At 45.0% G+C, this 19,211-nt stretch overlaps 1 protein-coding gene across 7 annotated transcripts in view; it reads right to left on the bottom strand.

Annotated features, from left to right (window-relative positions):
- ABCC5 (ATP binding cassette subfamily C member 5) overlaps nucleotides 1-19,211 on the bottom strand; it is an 81,580-nt gene that overhangs the window by 44,571 nt on the left and 17,798 nt on the right. For 3 of the 7 annotated variants that reach the window (XM_083363871.1, XM_083363867.1, XM_083363868.1), the window contains 7 exons: nucleotides 18,124-18,284; nucleotides 15,380-15,535; nucleotides 10,921-11,068; nucleotides 6,157-6,390; nucleotides 4,988-5,161; nucleotides 3,233-3,380; nucleotides 1,957-2,105 (listed from right to left, as the gene is read on the bottom strand). In XM_083363871.1, coding sequence (XP_083219997.1) covers nucleotides 1,957-2,105; nucleotides 3,233-3,380; nucleotides 4,988-5,161; nucleotides 6,157-6,390; nucleotides 10,921-11,068; nucleotides 15,380-15,535; nucleotides 18,124-18,284 — 1,170 coding nt within the window. Of the gene's footprint in view, nucleotides 1-1,956; nucleotides 2,106-3,232; nucleotides 3,381-4,987; nucleotides 5,162-6,156; nucleotides 6,391-6,830; nucleotides 6,877-7,046; nucleotides 8,929-10,920; nucleotides 11,069-15,379; nucleotides 15,536-18,123; nucleotides 18,285-19,211 lie in introns of those variants that run through there. The other 4 variants (XM_083363869.1, XM_083363870.1, XM_083363873.1 and 1 more) reach the window with 3 other exon arrangements.

Genomic DNA, 19,211 nt, shown 5'->3' on the forward strand with positions numbered 1-19,211 from the left:
TGAGCTCCGGACGGCCCCCGACCTTCGCTCCTTCCGACGCGATCTAAAAACTTATTTATTTGAACAATCCGGCCTGGTCTGATGGGGTTGGGGTTTGGATTTGGTTTTAACATTGTTTTAATCATTGTTTTATATTGGGCATAATTATTTAATTCTTTTTTAACTTTTGTATGTATATTTCGATATTTATTGCCCTGTACACCGCCCTGAGTCCTTCGGGAGAAGGGCGGTATAAAAATTTAATAAATATAATATAAATATAATATAACAATCAAAAGAAATGGGAGGCTAAATTTCAAGTGTGGTTGCAAAGGGTCTGAATCCTTATGCCAATGTGACCTTTCAGTTTTCTTCCTTTTTAATAAATTTACAGACATTTTTAAAATTCTGTTTTCATTTTGTCATTATGGGATACTGAGTGTAGATCAATGGGGGGAAAATGAATTTCAACAACTGTAGAATGAGGCTGCAGCATAACCTAATTGACAAAAGAGATGGGGGTCTGAATACTTTCTGAATGAAAGCAGATCAACTGCTAACCAGAACAAAAACAGATATCCCTCAGATGACCCAGATGTTTTTTCATTCTTCCTGAAAACCATTAATAAGAGAAAGAACAAAGCTGGACTTGTTTTAAGCCCTAATTATAACAAGTATGACACTCAAATATCCCATGGAGGATTTTCATGAAACATGAATACTGCAGCATAGGGGGTTTTCCTTGAAGAGCCAACAGTCCAATTCCTTTTTAATTTAAGAATACTGCACGCCAAATTACATTTTTGGTACAAAGATCCAACTTCTCCATCAATATAGAGCACGGGTAGGCAACCTTGGCTCTTGTCTGACTCGTGGACTTCAACTCCCAGAATTCCTGAGCCAGCACGGCTCAGCTTGGAAACCTCTCTCTTTCCCCTCAGCGTGGCTGGCTCAGGAATTCTGGGAATTGAAGTCCACCAGTCATAAAAGAGCCAAGGTTGCCTACCCCTGATATAGAGCAACAATGAAATGCCTCTGGCAAAAATAGATACTCTTTCTTTGTTATTTTCAGATATTATTGAAGCCATAAGGTAAGTCTACTTCAAACAATAAAAAATACAGAAAAGAGGGTCCTGCAGGAACATCCCCCAAAGATACCAGTTTTTCTTAATACCTACTGCAAACAAAAATACAAAAGGCTACAAAAGATGCTGATCGCAGCTTACTATTGTACTGGAGTTTTTATTTTTACTAGGTTGTTTAATTCCTAGGTCATCAGAATAATTAATTGCATCTTTATGTAGGACTAACCCTATCACTAGCAACTTTTCATGGCCCAGGAAAACAGTATGCAAATTTGGATCAGAGCATGTGAGAAAAGCATCCACGATCCCAAGTTTCCAAAATAACAAGAAGAAGAAGTTGGAAGGGACCTTAGAGGTCTTCTAGTCCAACCCCCTGGTTGTTCTAACTGACAGGAAATTTCTCATTAGTTCTAAGTAGCTTCTCTCTGGGATTAGTTTCCATCCATTTCTGCTTGTCCTGCCTTCAGGTGCTCTGGAGAATAGCTTGACTCCCTCTTCTTTGTGGCAGCCCCTGAGATACTGGAACCCTGTTATCATGTCCCCCCTCGTCTTTCTCTTCATTAAACTAGACATACCCAATTCCAGCAGCATTTCCTTATATGTTTTAGCCTCCAGTCCCCTAATCATCTTTGTTGCTATTCTCTGCACCCTTTCTAGAGTCTCAACATCTTTTTTACATCGTGGTGACCAAAACTGGATGCAGTATTCCAGGTGTGGCCTTACCAAGGCACTGTAAAGTGGCATTAACACTTCACATGATCTTGATTCTATCCCTCTGTTAATGCAGCCTAGCACTGTGTTGGCTTTTTTGGCATTTGGCAGCTGCAGCACACGTCTGGCTCATATCTAAGTGACTGTCCACTAAGACTCCTTTCCTGCCCCCCAAAATTACCTGGGCTGCTGTGAGATCATAGCCAAAGATCATATGAACAGAGAAGGTCACCACACTAGCTATCACAACAACGATGGGTGCCACTCCCACAGTGATACTCTGGAAGTATCCTGCACGCTCCAGAATTTTGCGTTCTTCCTCTCTGATTTCTGGGAAGAGGAGACAGAGTGATTAGCAGAAGGTTAAGTTAATTGCCATGTTAACCATGGTTTTTGTCATCTGCAGGAGCCACACTTGCAGCAGACTAAAATGAAAATGCAAAAGGGAGCATGGTTTACACATTTTAAAAGAATTGGTTTGCATTCAGATTGCCCTTCCCTGGCGACAAAGAAACAAGCTCAGTTTTATCTATGATTAGTCATGCAAATTTATTTATGCCTTTGGAGATCCTCTGTCATCCAGGTCATGGTTGTCGCAAAGGTGCTTTTTCCAAGAGGCAGCTGGACTGTCTTGTTTTTTCCTTGGAAGACGTTCCGCTTCTCATTCAAGAAGCTTCTTCAGCTGTTTTAGCCTCCAGTCCCCCAATCATCTTTGTTGCTCTTCTCTGTACTCTTTCTGTAAGATTATCTGGGACACTACTCATCCTCTTCACAACCTGTTTTCCTTGTTACCTTCTGGGAGGAGGGGGCTTCGTGGTATCCGTAGCAGAACATCCAGATTCAGCCATAATTTCATCCATATAGCATTAACCTTCTGGCTTCCTCCTTCCGTTATATATTCAAGATGGACAGTATTTATTTGTTATGTATATGTAGGGGTGTGGGTTTATATATATGTTTTTTTTTATTTTAATTCCATTTATATCCCGCCCTTCTCCGAACACTCAGGGCGGCTTACAAGCTTAGCAGTAGCCTTCATTCTATGTATATGCCTGCTTATTAGGGCTTTCATACACCCCCCCAAGCGGCATTATTACAAAGTCAGCTTAATTGCCCCCAACAATCTGGGTCCTCATTTTACCCACCTCGGAAGGATGGAAGGCTGAGTCAACCTTGAGCCTGGTGGGACTCGAACCTGCACTAATTGCAGGCAGCTGGTGTTACTTAAGGAGGCATTAGCCCACTGCTCCACCAAGGCTCAGTTGTATATAGTATGTTTAGGTGTGTGTCATGTATGTGTTTCATTTTGAGAGTGGGCAACTAAATTTCATTTTTGATGTGTGCCGTTGTGCCCACAGTAAAAAATGACAATAAAGACTATCTTATCTTATTTCGCTGGCAGAGAGGAAGCAAAAGGAAGGCTTGTGCACAAGACAGTAAAGAAATAGAAAACTCACTTTGAACAGTCTGAGAAAAAGCTTTCACCCAAGCATACATTTTGATGAATTTAACATAGTTGAGCACTTCATTCATTTTCTGGACACGTTCATCAGTCACAGCCACGCATTTCCGTCTGAAATAAGCTGTAAACCGGGATGCAAACATCTGGAATCGAAAGAAAGAACATTATCAGCATAAGAGAAGGTGCAGACTCCTTCAGCCAACAAACAACGCAGGCAGTCTTTGACTTACAACACTTCAGCTAGTGACCGTTCAAAGTTACAACGGCACTGAAAAAAGTGATGTATGACTGTTTTTCACACTTACGACCATTGTGGCATTGTGGTCACGTAACCAAAATCCTGACACTTGGCAACTGACTCATATGTATGACGGTTGCTGTGTCCCAGGGTCATGTGATCTCCTTTAGCGACCTTCTGACAAGCAAAGTCAATGGGGGAAGCCAGATTCACTTAACAACCGTGTTACTAACTTAAAAACTGCAAGTGATTCACTTAAGAACTCTGGCAAGAAAGATTGTAAAATGGGGCCAAATTCATTTAACTGTCTTAGCCAGCGACAGAAATTTTGGGCTCAGTTCTGGTCACAAGTTATTTTTTATTTTATTTTTCTATTTTAATTCCATTTATATCCCGCCCTTCTCCGAAGACTCAGGGCGGCTTACAAGCTTAGCAGTAGCCTTCATTCTATCTATATGCCTGCTTATTAGGGCTTTCACACACACACCCCAAGCGGCATTATTACAAAGTCAGCTTAATTGCCCCCAACAATCTGGGTCCTCATTTTACCTACCTCGGAAGGATGGAAGGCTGAGTCAACCTTGAGCCTGGTGGGACTCGAACCTGCACTAATTGCAGGCAGCTGGTGTTACTTAAGGAGGCATTAGCCCACTGCTCCACCAAGGCTCTTGGTGAGGACACTGTAGATGTAAAAAGCATCATCAATTGAATTACCCAATATTCTAGAACAGACATGTCAAACTCGCAACGTCACGAGACGTCGTGTGACGTATCGGAACTTTTCCCCCCTTGCCAGCAATGGGATGGGGGCGGTCTCGTCGTGACGCATCCGGCCCGCGGGCCAGCACTTTGACACCCCTGCTCTAGAATAATATTTCACAATACACAATACTTTTTGCATGGACTTCAACTCCCAGAATTCCCCAGCCAGCATCCTGGCTAGGGAAATTTGAAAGCTGAACTTCTTGCATTCTAGCTGGGGGATTTGGGGAATTAAAGTCTACCATCTTAAAGTTGCTTAAAGTATTATTTTCACAGGCGTTCCCTTGAATAAAGAGGTTTTTTTTAAACTAGATTTGCCTGCTGGTGTGCAGATCTGTAGCCTAATTTCAGTCCTTACAACAACAAACAGTCCCTGGTGGCAAGCTGTTCCACTGGTTGATTGTCCTCACTGTCAGGATATTTCTCCTTCATTCCAGGTTGCTTCTCTCCTTGGTCAGTTTCCAACCATTTTTTCTCATCCTTCCCTCTGGTGCTTTGGTGAACAACCGGCCCCCTCTGCCAGGTTACCCAGCATTTCATTACCAGGCTAGGTAACATCTTCAGTTGGACTCTGCTGAAGACGTTACCTAGCCTGGTAACAAAACATTTGGAAACCAACCCACCAGCTCGGAGAAGGAACTTTCACCCTCATCCTACAACCATATTCGCCACGACTGCAAATATTCACAATATATTGTCCCATTTCAATACTCAGTGATTTCGCTTTTAAGCAGAGAGTTTTCTACTCACCATGGCGGGATAGAAGAGGACGAAAATAGCTGAACCTAAGAAACCTGTTGGTCCAAGGATGACAACCGTATAAACCATGCCAAGAATGGCAACGATAGGACCTCCGGCCAACAAGCTACCCACAGCTGCAGCTTCGAACATTCTTTGGCCATCATTGGAGCAGACATTTATGAGCTGAAATATACATGGTGCCAATTAACAACAACAACAACAACAACAACAATAATAATAATAATAATAATAATAATAATAATGGCTGAGGAATTCTGGGAGTTGAAGTCCACAAGTCATAAAAGGGCCAAGTTTGAAGACCCCTGATAAAATGAGACCCACAGGAGAGTCCATTATTGCTGTCTTTAATAGAAGAATCTAGCCAACTAATGAACAAAGGTAAGTTGGCGCTAGATAAGGGTCACCAGAATTCACGGAGGGCTGGACTTAGGTCTCTTACAGCAGGGCTTTTCAACCTTTTCACCCATTGTACCACTTTTAGGATATGGCAACATCCAAATGCCACCAGTCACCTAGCAAGGTGTCAAAAACTTGATGACCAAAAAAAAAAGGAAAAAAGTGATGAAGTACAGGTAGTCCTCGACTTACCACAGTTCGCTTAGTGACTGTTCAAAGTTACACTGAAAAAAGTGCCCCCCAAGCACTTTGAGGATTGGCAGCGGGGGGGGGGTTGGTTTTTATTCCCCTCATCTGCTGGATGGTTGCAGATTTAAATATGAATCAGTTGCCAAGCATCTGAATGTAAATCACAAGACCCTGGAGATGCTGCAACATCCCAGCTGATCGGCGCTTCTTTAGGCTCAGAAGCACCAGGATCAGCGCCGAGCTCCAGCTGGAGCCTGGTGCTCTATCCTGGCACTTCCGCTAAGCCCTGACAGCCCCGAAGAAGCACTGATGCTGGCGCTTTCGCTGAGCCCTGACAGCCCTGCAGCTCCAGCCATCTCTCCCTCAGGCTTGTGCTATGCTGCCACTGGTTCTCCTCATTCCCCTCCCCCATTGTCGTGTACCACCTGCCAGGTGCCAATATACCACAGGTGGTACCCGTACCACTGGTTGAAAAGTCCTTACAGCAACACAAGGATTCCAAACCGATGACATGTTTAACCCCACCTTCCACTTCAGGCTGTCCTTCTACACCTACCACCATCTCAACTTACCTCGCCCAAAGATTTCTCCTTGATATTTTTCAGTCTGAGTATTTTCTTGAAAGCCATTGTAAGGATAGCTCCACGCAGCCTGACCCCAGTACGATAGTTCAAAGCCCATGTTAGCGCCAAAGACCAGGAACGCACTATTTCCGTTATTAAGAGGCCAAAAATTAACAACAGGCTGTATTGTAGGTTGGGTTCCGTTTGCTGAGTGTATTCAAGGAGATGTTTCACCATAAACGCCTACAGGGAGAAAGGCAGCACTGCATGAACATCCTAGCGTGTCAGAGGAACCATTCAGGTTTTTTTTTTTATGTTAAGTTAGAAAAGAGGAGCTGTTTGACTTTCAGGTAGGAGTTTTTATCATTAATCGAAAGACTTCCGAGAGGTAAGAACTGCAGTTATTGCAGTTATTGCTGAATCTCCAAAAGGGAATCAAACATATCAGGCAATGCGGAATAATTTGAAATCGTCCAATTCCTTATGCCACCCCGTTTGCTGCTCCTTCATACATTGTCTAACTTAACATAAACCTGAGAGTTAGCTGAAACAAGTCATCATTGCTGTCCATTTTACAATAATGTGTACTTTATGCAAAAACTGAGCATATTACAAACCATAAGACCTTTTTTATTCTTTCTTTCAAACGTGCTTATTTGAGAAAAAGGAACAAATGTACCTACAGTTGAACTGGGGAAGAGTGTGAGAAGGACATTTTGCAAAACATTCCTGAAAATTAAACATCAGCAGTTTAAAAGTAAAGAAAAGGACAAGCAGGAAAAGAAAAAAAAAATCAAATCAGCCGATACCATTTTTTTTTTAAAAAAAAACAAACACCAGCCCTCAACCCTCATCCCCCGTCCCAGCCTCCCTCCTTTTAAAGACAAAAACAATTTTACCTCAGGAATCACAATTTCAAAACACCACCTGCAAAAAGAGAAAAACAGCTCTCCAAGCCACAAATCCCCCATTCGCGTGCATTGGCCAAAAGGACAGTGCAGTCTATTACAACTCAGATTCATGAGCAAATATTAAGTACTAATAAATGGGAAGCAGGAAGCTTTTTATTGGTTTAAAAAAAAAAACCAGTAGCATCTTATGAAAAGTGAGCAGTAAAATGTCACAAACACTGTATGAAAGAAAAGAAAGGTACCGTGGAAGAACGTACAATCAGCATGCACAAGAAAAGGTTACAGAAGGCCTGAATCCAACTCGAGCGTCCAACACAAAATCGAGCTCACATTTTTGCAAAGACACAAAAAAAATTAAATATTACAGGGAAGAAAGCAGGACGAGTATTTGTTCATAAAAGTCCAGAGAGGAGAGAAACATTGGTGGCTAATGATCTCCGTGGCCAGATGTGTTTCCCCCTTTTGGTTTAAATACAGCTTGGCTAGACGGACGATTTTTTGCGCGGGGCGTTTCCAACAACCAAGGACATCTACACATTCTGGAGCTTAAGGTTCTTTAATCAAAGGCAAAGGGATTGCCCACCACAAAAATGCAAAAGGCTGGCGATGCTCGGGGTGAATTTCCAGAGTCTATAGGAAGTCCCCACGGCTACAACTGGCTTTGCAAATCAATGTTCTGGGCAACAACGGGTGCAAACCCGGCCTTCTCAAGAGAGGAGCAGAGGCTCAGGATCAAGTTAAAAAGTGAAGAAGGACCACGAGCAAGTCCCAAGATGGCAGATTCTGAATTCGCTCGGCGGTAGGATTCCTCCCGAGTTTTCATGTGCACATGTCAACAGCTGGACATCCACCATGTGCCCAAAGGGGTCCAAAAACGGACAAAACGAGCAAAAAAAAAAAAAAGAGAGACAGAGAAAGAGAGAACCTCAAGCAAATCTCTGACCACAGTACAGGAGCTCAGATTACGAGGTTACACTATGCCAGCTTGTTCCTCCATTGCTTGACTTTACTTTCTCTCCATCCGAGACACCACTGGCTATAATATTGGCTGGTTGACACTATTCAGCAACAAGATTGTTAACTTCTGGTCCGGGATCCGATCCATCCACTGAAATTAAGTCACTGGCAGCGTGAATAACCCTTCGGTGCTCTACTTTCATAACCTACGACCCCACACGCTTTACAAGGGCTGCCAACCCTTTCTCACAAACCAACTTGATACAGGAAGAAATAGGGATAATATTTTTGCAACATTAGCAGGAATTCTCTTCTACCATAGTAACTAGAAAGTAAGAGCTTTCCAGGAAAGAACAACAAGAAAGGTGGCTTAGGATTGTTCGGGTTTGTTTGTTTTTTTGTTGTTGTTATAGATGTAAAGAAAGCAACGGCAGAAAGATTAAAAGGGAAAAACAAACAACATATGCAATCTTAAAAAAAACAACAATACTGCTTTGGTTAAAATCATGACGGGAACAACCAGCATATGGTTTCCATTTAAAAACATAAACCCCAAACTAGCAGAAGCGTAGGACATTGCCCCTGAAAACTAATTCCTGAAACTAATTCCTGAAAAACCACGCATGGTATAGTAGCTGCCCTAAGCTGCCCTGGCTGTCGTAAACATTCCCACAAATAAACGTCACCTTACCTTCCATCTTGGCGTTTTGGATTCTGCCCAGCTTGACTGTCTCATTCTGATCGCAGAATACAGCCATCCTGGAAATTCTAAAGAACAGCTTCTGTCATTGGCTCCACTACAGAGGAAACTCTCCCGATTCACCTCCAGCCTTTTAGAGCCGGAAAAACAAGCCGTGGCTGGAATGAACGTGGAAGAACGTGGGAGGCTTACCTTCAAACGGCTCTCCCCACCGGCCCGGCCCCTTCCCACCTCCGCCCCGCCTCCCCAATTCCACAATGCCCTCTGCAAAGGAGGACCCTTTGCACGATGCTTTCCAGTGAGAAACTCCACGTCCTCCATGGAAACCAAAGCAAGGTTTGAAAAAGGTGGTTTTCTGCTCGGCCCGTTCAGCAGCAAATGTACAGGGCTCTGCTTTTTTTTTTTCTTTTCCCCAAAAATAAAAAATAAAAATGACTCTCAGGCTGTTAAAAGAATCTAAGATGTCTCGGTAGGTTGTGGGAACTAAACCAGAGAGCAGACCAGAATTTCCCGATGCTACTCCTTTTTTGCAAGTCTGGATACCCAAGGAGCTTAGGAACAACAGCACTTTGGGGGGGTTTTTTTTTTAGGCATTACTAACCCCAAGAATTTCAACCAGCCCAGTCAGCTACTTCCTGCTAGAGCTCTAGGTTTCTGGACCTGAAGATGTGAATGGTACGTTTGTAAAAAAAATATACCAAAATAAATAAAACCCCAAAATTCACTTTTACTTAGCAATGCAAAGGGGGGGGGGGGGAGTCAGAGTTCTTTTTTTTTCCCCCATGAAAATATACGCTTGGATCAAAATGCAGACCAAACCAACCCACAGAAATTTCTGTAGAGGGGTAAAGGGTAAAGATAAGCAATTCCCTTCGTACTCCGAATTAATCCGAGCGCGGTCTTTCAAGTTATATAAAATTCCTGGACAATGGGAGGACGCATACAAATAACCGCGTATATCCCAATTCAGGGCAGACTGCCTGCTCCTTCTTCCTTCTTTGTCCTGTATTTCAGGTGGGTCGAAACTGTGCAAAAGAAAGATAACCACTCCGTTGCCTGCTCACCCTCTGCTAGGCGTTAGGAGCATCCACGGGCTCTGTAGTGAAACAATGACAGAAGCTCTTCTTGGGGGAACTGATTGGGTTAAAACCTCATTCTTATCAAAAGCATATCCAGCGAAAACAGCTCGCGAGAGCTTTCATTCCCATTACAACAACAGTAACAAAGACCGGGAAACACGATTTATTTCCTTCTTAATAAGAAATGCAAGCAAACTTTTTTCAGATTTAAGGATGGGATAGGGTCGGGTTGGGGGTTTTTTTGTTTTTTTTTTTAGGAGACAGAAGACAAAAACTGTTTCAACATTAACCTCAGCTGTACTTACCCAGAGCATTGAACCTTCCCGTTTTATCACCACACTGAAATGTGTACTACAAAGCAATAACACTGCTCCTACTCCTCAAGGGAAATTTGTAGAGAATAGATTTTAGTCAAGATGTCAAAAAGAATAAATTTGGCACAGCAGGTGCGACAAACAGGCGGGGTGGGGTGGGTGGGGGAAATGCTGTGAATATGAAGACTTAGGTTACACGCTTTTCCTCGTCAAACCAACACTGCTAGAAGCAAATCTAACCATGCCACTGGTACCTGCCCAACTGTGTTTTCACACAAGTTGAACAACGCTAGCTCTATAAACTCCTATGAACCCTGCCTGGTTCCTCTTAAAACGTAACGTGTCGCCACCATTCAGTTTCCGCTTCTTTGAAAGAGAGAGCCAAACAAATAACTTAGGACTTTATTCATAGGTAACTGTAGATTTAGCCCAGCAAAGTTCCTTACCCACCCCTTTCCAGCTATAGCCACTGAACACAAGCAATAAAACTTACAGGTACGCAAAAAGCAAGAAAAAGAGAAAGGGAGGGAGGGAGGGAGGGAGGGAGGGAGGGAGGGAGGGAGGGAGGAAGGAAGGAAGGAAGGAAGGAAAGAAGGAAGGAAGGAAGGAAGGAAGGAAGGAAAGAAAGCAAAGCTTGAAAGTCTTAGGATTCCTGCAGCTGGAAGACCTATTTCTTCTCTGCAAGCTGCAAGCCATGTTTCTAACTAATCACAACATCTAAAAGATTCTCCGCAACGTATCCTGAAGACATTAGTACTGGCTGCGGGATAGAGGCCAGTCTGGATGCAAGATAAAGGATGGATTGTACTTACTGGTCCACTGAAGCCGGCAAGTTGTGTGACCATTAAACACATAATGGAAATGATGAGCCTAGTGCGACAGAAGTTCCACACGACTCTACAAAGGGAGGCATCATCTGGTCCACAGTCATGTAACTCTTGGTGCCAAAGTCTTTCCAATCTGGAAGAACATAAAACACATAGAGCACATCCAAGCAATCTTTCTACCTACCTAGAAGCCAGGAAATAAGTATTTTTCTTATTTATTTATTTTTTTAAAAAAAATCTCTTAATCAAACGTTATTGTTTTTTTTTTTTAAAAAAAAAGGATTTTCTCTAAGACTAAGGTGATTAATATTAATATATGTACATGAGCTTCATACTTCAGTGCCTTTTAGTGGAAACAATGAGTTTCCCTTATGGAGGCACTGAGTAAATGAAGAATCAGGTTGGTGTTTTTTTACTGCTCAAACACAATTATTTGATTTCAACCTCATCAGGATAACATTCATAGCATGCCGCCTAGCTTTAATTCAGTCCATCAGCTGTGGAGATTTATTTATTTTTTGTTACTGCTTTGTAAGGATGGGCACGGTAAAAGCAGAACAGGTAGAAGAGGGAGGGACAGAGGAGGGAGGGAAGGGGAGAGAGAGGGAGAAGAGAGGGGAAAGGAGGGACAGGGAGGGGGAGGGAGAGAGGGAGGGTAGGAAGGGGAGAGGGAGGGAGAGGGGGAATGAGGAGAGAGGGAGGGAGATGGAGGGAAGGGGAGGGGAGAGAGGGAGAGAGAGAAGGAGGGAAGCGGAGAGAGAAATGGAAGGAGGGAAGGGGAGACAGAGGGAGGGAGGGGAAGAGGGAGGGACAGAGGAGGGAGGGAAGGGGAGAGAGAGGGAGAAGAGAGGGGAAAGGAGGGACAGGGAGGGGGAGGGAGAGAGGGAGGGTAGGAAGGGGAGAGGGAGGGAGAGGGGGAATGAGGAGAGAGGGAGGGAGATGGAGGGAAGGGGAGGGGAGAGAGGGAGAGAGAGAAGGAGGGAAGCGGAGAGAGAAATGGAAGGAGGGAAGGGGAGACAGAGGGAGGGAGGGGAAGAGGGAGGGACAGAGGAGGGAGGGAAGGGGAGAGAGAGGGAGAAGAGAGGGGAAAGGAGGGACAGGGAGGGGGAGGGAGAGAGGGAGGGAAGGAAGGGGAGAGGGAGGGAGAGGGGGAATGAGGAGAGAGGGAGGGAGATGGAGGGAAGGGGAGGGGAGAGAGGGAGAGAGAGAAGGAGGGAAGCGGAGAGAGAAATGGAAGGAGGGAAGGGGAGACAGAGGGAGGGAGGGGAAGAGGGAGGGACAGAGGAGGGAGGGAAGGGGAGAGAGAGAAGAGGGGAAAGGAGGGACAGGGAGGGGGAGGGAGAGAGGGAGGGAAGGAAGGGGAGAGGGGAGAATGAGGAGAGAGGGAGGGAGATGGAGGGAAGGGAAGGGGAGAGAGGGAAAGAGAGAGGGAGGGAAGCGGAGAGAGAAATGGAAGGAGGGAAGGGGAGACAGAGGGAGGGAGGGGAAGAGGGAGGGACAGAGGAGGGAGGGAAGGGGAGAGAGAGAGAGAAGACGGGAAAGGAGGGACAGGGAGGGGGAGGGAGAGAGGGAGGGAAGGAAGGGGAGAGGGGGGGAATGAGGAGAGAGGGAGGGAGATGGAGGGAAGGGGAGAGAGGGAGAGAGAGAGGGAGGGAAGCGGAGAGAGAAATGGAAGGAGGGAAGGGGAGACAGAGGGAGGGAGGGGAAGAGGGAGGGACAGAGGAGGGAGGGAAGGGGAGAGAGAGAGAAGAGGGGAAAGGAGGGACAGGGAGGGGGAGGGAGAGAGGGAGGGAAGGAAGGGGAGAGGGGGGAATGAGGAGAGAGGGAGGGAGATGGAGGGAAGGGAAGGGGAGAGAGGGAGAGAGAGAGGGAGGGAAGCGGAGAGAGAAATGGAAGGAGGGAAGGGGAGACAGAGGGAGGGAGGGGAAGAGGGAGGGACAGAGGAGGGAGGGAAGGGGAGAGAGAGAGAAGAGGGGAAGGGAGGGACAGGGAGGGGGAGGGAGAGAGGGAGGGAAGGAAGAGGAGGGAGGGAGAGGGAGGGAAGGGGAGGGAGGGGGAGGGAGGGAGGGGGAGGGAGGAAAGGGGAGAAAGGGAGAGGGAGGGAGGGAGGGAGGGAGGGAAGGGGAGAGAGAGAGAAGAGGGGAAGGGAGGGACAGGGAGGGGGAGGGAGAGAGGGAGGGAAGGAAGAGGAGGGAGGGAGAGGGAGGGAAGGGGAGGGAGGGGGAGGGAGGGAGGGGGAGGGAGGAAAGGGGAGAAAGGGAGAGGGAGGGAGGGAGGGAGGGAGGGAAGGGGAGAGAGGAAGGGAAAGAGGAAGTGAGAAAGGGAGATGGAGGGAGGGAGAGAGGGAGACAGAGGGAGGGAAGGGGAGAGAGGGGGGAGGGAGGGAGGGAGGGGAAAAGAGACGAAGGGAGGATGGAAGAAAGAAAGGAAGGTTAAGATATTTAAATTTAGTCGCTGGAACAGTGGGGTTATGCAGTGAGCCGTAACACACAGTTATAGCTGATTGGTTGAAGAGTGCTGGCTCCTGCCTAAGGCAATCTCTGCTGTGATTGGTTGCTATGGGCGTGGAGGGGGAGTTTCCCTTTTTTCCCGCCTTTTTTCTTCTGCGTGCCCTGTGCGATTTACCTCATGATGTTCCTGACTATCTTCTTTGCTTTATAGATTGATGTAAAATATATTTATTTTATATATATTCATGTTGGCGTCTCTGGACTGCATTTGGATACCTGTTGCACCATTTCCCTGACAGGTTATATAGGTAGTCCTCGACTTACAACCACAATTGAGCCCCACATTTCTGTTGCTAAACAAGACAGGTGCTAAGTGAATTTTGCCCTGTTTTTACAACCTTTCTTGCCACAATCGTTAAATGAATCACTGCAGTTGTTAAGTTAGTCACACGGTTCTTAAGTGAATCTGGCTTCCCCAATGACTTTGCTTGTCAGGTCACAAAAAAAGGGATCACACGACCCCGGGACACTGCAGCTGTCATAAATATGAACCAGTTGCCAAACATCTGAATTGTGATCACATGAGCATGGGGATACTGCATTAGTCGTCTAAGTGTGAAAAGTGGTCATGTCACTTTTTTCAATGCCTTCTAACTTTGAACAGTCATTAAATGAATGGCTGTAAATCAAGGACTACCTATATGGGAGAAGAGAGAAGGGAGGCAGATCGCAACAGAGAAACACAAGCCTCATTGTAAAAGCAAAAACAATTCTAGCTGTAACTACACATGAATTCATGGTCACCTTTGTTATAAAGCAGCAAGGGTTTAAATCAGTTTATTTTAAAAAGCCTTTGCTGGGAACAGGGTGATTTTTTGGCTAGCTAGTATGAAAGGAACATTTGGGATAGGATGTTGGCTAATTTAGGGAATGACTGTTTACAAACAAAAAGGCAAGACTGAAGGTGTAAGGCAGGGGTCTTCCAACTTGGCCCTTTTATGACTTGTGGACTTCAACTCCCAGAATTCCTCGGCTAGTGTGCCTGTCTGAGGAATTCTGGGAGTTGAAGTCCACAAGTCACAAAAGGGACAAGCTTGAAGACCCCTGGTGTAAGGGAACTTGGCAGTCTGTTCCTGGCTGGGGTTGCAAAAAGAGAAGGAGAAATCAAAATTATGTTCCAGAGGGAAAATTAAGGAGAGGGGGAGACTTACAGGAGAAAGACTTAAAAAAGCAGCAGCAGAAAATGGTACAGGTAGTCCCTGACTTATGACAACAACTGAGTCCAAAAATTCTGTTGCTAAGTGAGATATTTGTTAAGTGAAGTTTGCTCTATTTTAGATCTTTTTCACCACAGTTGTTAAGTGAATCACTGCACCAGTTGTTAGTCACACGGTTCTTAAGTGAATCTGACTTCCCCCATTGACTTTGCTCGTCAGAAGGTCGCAAAAGGGAACCACATGACCCCGGGACACTGCAACCGTCATAATTATGAATCAGTTGCCAAATATCTGAATTTGGATCCTAGGGATGCTACAATGGCCGTAGTTGTGAAAAATGGCCATATGTCACTTTTTTCAGTGTCGTTGTAACTTCAAACAGTCCCTAAACAAACTGTTGTAAGTCGAGGACCACCAGTATTTTTGGAGGGAGTGCCTGGGATGGAAGGAAGGAAGGAACAGATACAGTTAGTGTTGATCAAATCCTTGCTAAGGAATGTACATGCCGAGGATGTTAAACCTAAGAAATGGCAAGATGGATTAAGAAAGCAACAGGAGATGCTGGTTGGACTCAGCAAATTTAGGCAGGAGCTCCACGTTTTGAATGCAGGTCTGCAGAGAAGTAGAAACGGTGTTGAAATCCTGGGGAAAATGAAGCCTGCGTGTCATCTGCCCAGATTTATGAAGGGAAAAAATGGAATTTAATTATGGGAGTTCCCGTATGCAAGTCTCTGAGCCAATATAGAGCGGTCCTTGGGGATGAGGTTAATTCCATACCTTCTACAGTTAACCTCGGAAGACTCGTGAGTCGACAAAGGCCACACATCTTGAGCCAGCAGTTCTCCTTTCTTGTAGGCTAATCTTGCCAAAGGAGAAAGCCAAGAAAATGTCATGTAGGAAAATAAACCAGCATTGTCAATTGGGTGCCGATGCCTAAAGGAATAGGAAGAAAGAGAAAACATTAAAGGCTGAAGTGTGCATTTTGTCATAGCTGATGTCTGAGTTAAAACTATATCAGGGGTCTTCAAACTTGGCCCTTTTATGGCTTGTGGACTTCAACTCCCAGAATTCCTCAGCCAGGAGTGCCTGGCTGAGGAATTCTGGGAGTTGAAGTCCACAAGCCATAAAAGGGCCAAGTTTGAAGACCCCTGAACTATATATCAATGCTCCTCAACCATGTCCACTTTAAGATGTGTGGTCTTCGAACTCCCAGAATTTCCCAGTCAGCCATGCTGGCTCGGGAATCCTGGGAGTTGAAGTCCACACATCTTAAAGTGGCCACGGTTGATGTACAGATAATCCTCGACTTACAACCAAACAGTCAATTTAGCCATCTCTGCTAACTCCATCAACTTTTGTAGCCATTCATCCATGGTGGGAATCGAAATATCCTTCCTTTTTCTGTTGAAATCATCAAAAGCAAGTTAGTCTGATTCACGAAAGCGTGGAAGGGGTCTTCCAGGGCCACAGCCCATCTTCCCCACGGCTCATCACAAATACATACACAACGGGCACCCTGACCCATTAGGTGACATCCTTTCACACAGGAAGAAATACAGGTAGTCCTCAAATTACAACTTAGCGGCTGTTCGAAGTTACAACAGCATTGAAAAAAGTGACTTACGATGATTTTTCACTTATAACCATTGCCACATCCCCATGGCCGTGTGATTTACATTTGGATGCCTGACAAATGACTCACATTTATGACACGGTGTCCTGGGGTCACTTGATCCCCTTTTGCAACCTTCTGGCAAGCAAAGTCAATGGGGAAACCAGATTCACTTAACAACCGTGTTGCTAATTTAACAGCTGCAGTGATTCACTTAACAAACGTGGCAAGAAAAGTCGTAAAAGGGGGCAAAACTCCCTTAACAAATTTCTCACTTAGCAACATAAATTTTGGGCTCAGTTGTGGCTGTAAGTTGAGGACTATAGCTTAACATGATGTATGAACCAGTTTTATACAGCTGCTTTATTTTATTTTATTTTTGCTTGGTGCTTTATATGCATCCAATCATTTTTGTTTGTAGGCACAATACAGAGCTTTTTCACATGTACGACTGTACGACCCCCCTGAGCAGGGGGTTGGACTAGATGACCTCCAAGGTCCCTTCCAACTTTATATATATTATATTATTATTAAGAGAAGTTGTAGTGGTTTAGTCCATATACCATCCCCAGCACATTATTTGAACCTGGCCTATATGTGGTGGAATTTCCAGCTAAAATAGAGAGGGGAGCTAAGAGTCAGTCCGTAGGAGGAAGTGACACAGGCCAGACAAAGTTTTGTCTGTCTGTCGATGCTGCTAACATCGAATGGTTTTGCTTTGACAACAGATGGAGATGCAACCATTATCTTCTTATGCTTTTACTCTTAAGAGTTAGTTAGAGTTAGATGATCCTGGGGGGAGGAACGTGCATGAGAGTTTAGCTAGATGTAACACTGCTGAACCTAGTGTGAGAACCAAGGTTATTGAAATAAGAGATGATAAGAATTGGTGGGCTGGAGAACTGGAGGGGAAGCCTGCATTTCAAACCAAGTGGAGAATGTGATTTATGACTGTTAATTGGAGGACGGAGTTGTGCTTTGTTACTATGTGCTCAGGGGAGGGAAATTCAGTTTTTGGCTTCGATTATGTTAGTGCCAATGCCATGCTACTCAAATAAAGATTCTTTAAGGTAAACAATGCCTCAAAGTTCTTTGAAGAATTTCATCTGTCGGAACCATGACACTGTCTATGGAGACTGTCAATCATCCAGGTGATGGTTGTCCCAAAGATGCGTTTCCAAATGGCAAGTGGACTTTCTTGGGGTTTTTCCTTGAGAACATTTTGCTTCTCATCCAAGAACTGAAGAAGCTTCTTGGATGAGAAGTGAAACATTTTCAAGGAAAAAAAAATAAGAAAGTCTAGTTGCGTTTTGGGAAAGCACCTTTGGGATCTTTGTCTGTTCCCAAGAGAATGTAGTCAATTAGGCAAGATTCTTGTAAAATAGGAGAACAACAATAAACTACTTTGACCTGCTCATGAAGTTGTTCTAATTCCTTGCCCATGACACTATACAGGTAGTCCGTGACTTACGACCACATTTGAGCCCAACATTTCGTTTGCTAAGCGAGTGAATCTTGCCCTGTTTTACAACCTTACTTGCAACAACTGTAAAGTGAATCACTGCAATTGTTAAGTTAGTGACACAGTTGTTAATTGAATTCGCAAAAAGGGGATCACATGACCCCGGAACACTGCAACCGTCATCAATACGAGTCACTTGCCAAGCCTCTGAATTTTGATCACATGTCCATGGGGATGCTGCAACAGTCATTAAGTGTAAGAATGGTCATAGGTCATCAGTGCTGTTGTTAAGTCTGAACGGTCACTAAATGAATTGTTGTAAACGGAGGACTACCTGTATTTTGAAATTTTTAAAAAATCAGTTGTTTTCCCACAGACTTCCATTCAGCTAGACATTCCCGGTTAAAAACCAGCTGCCTCTTACAGCTCGCTTAAAGAAAGGCATACTTGGAAGTAGTCCGGATGGGTTTCATCAGATTGAGGCCATAGTGGTATTTCCCTTTGGGATGCTCTTCATCCAGCACTCGTAGGTGAGAATCAGCGGAGCTCTCCAAAGGCAGACCTTCCGCCCGTGCAGCTGTTTCCAAGGCATCTTGGCAATCCACCTGCTTGACAGAAAGTGCAGAGTTAAACCTCAGGCATTCGCCAAAAAGCTTGCTGTGTCCCCAAGATTTTACTTGAATCCTAAATATCACAAGGCATTCAGGTCCAACCACTGGTACTTCCAAACTGATTGGCTAATTGATTTGATTAGCAACATTTCCAGGAAGGCTCCAGCTCAAAGGACCCTGGGAAACAAACAGCTAAAGTGAAAATTACCTGCAAGCTCTTTAGAGCAGGGCTTTTCAACCAGTGGTACAGATACCACCTGTGGTACATTGGCACCTGGCAGGTGGTACGTGACCATGCTACGAAAGTGGTAGCAGGGGAGGGGAATGAGCTGAACAGGTGGCAGCACCGCAGAAGCCTGAGCGAGAGACGGCTGGAGCTGCAGGGCTCAGCGGAAGCGCCAGGATCAGTGCCAGGATCCAGCTGGAGCTCGGTGCTGATCCCGGCACGTGTGCTGAGCCTAGAAGAAGCGCCGATCAGCTGGAATGTTCCAGCATCTCCAGGGTCTTGTGATTTACATTCAGATGCTTGGCAACCGATTCATATTTAGGATGGTCACAGTGTCCCAGGGTCATGTGAAGTGACCAAAACCTCCTGAAACCACCCAGCAAAGGGGGGGAGGGAATAAAAAACCAAACACCCCACCCCACCCCCACTGCCAATCTTCAACAGAAATGCTCACAATGAAAACCTCGGACAGGAGGAAGAGCACCGCCGGGCGGGCAGGCAGATGTCTTGCTCGGCTGTGGTTTGGGGGTCACTTTTTTCAGTGCCATTGTAACTTCGAACAGTCACTAAGTCAACTGTTGTAAGTCGAAGACTACCTGTACTTCATCACTTTTTTCCTTTTTTTGTGTCACCAAGTTTTTGACACCTTGCTAGGCGACTGGTGGTACTCGGATGTTGCCATATCCTAAAAGTGGTAC

This window comes from Vipera ursinii (assembly GCF_947247035.1).
Source record: "Vipera ursinii genome assembly, chromosome: 5".
In the NCBI taxonomy this organism is placed as follows: domain Eukaryota; kingdom Metazoa; phylum Chordata; class Lepidosauria; order Squamata; family Viperidae; genus Vipera; species Vipera ursinii.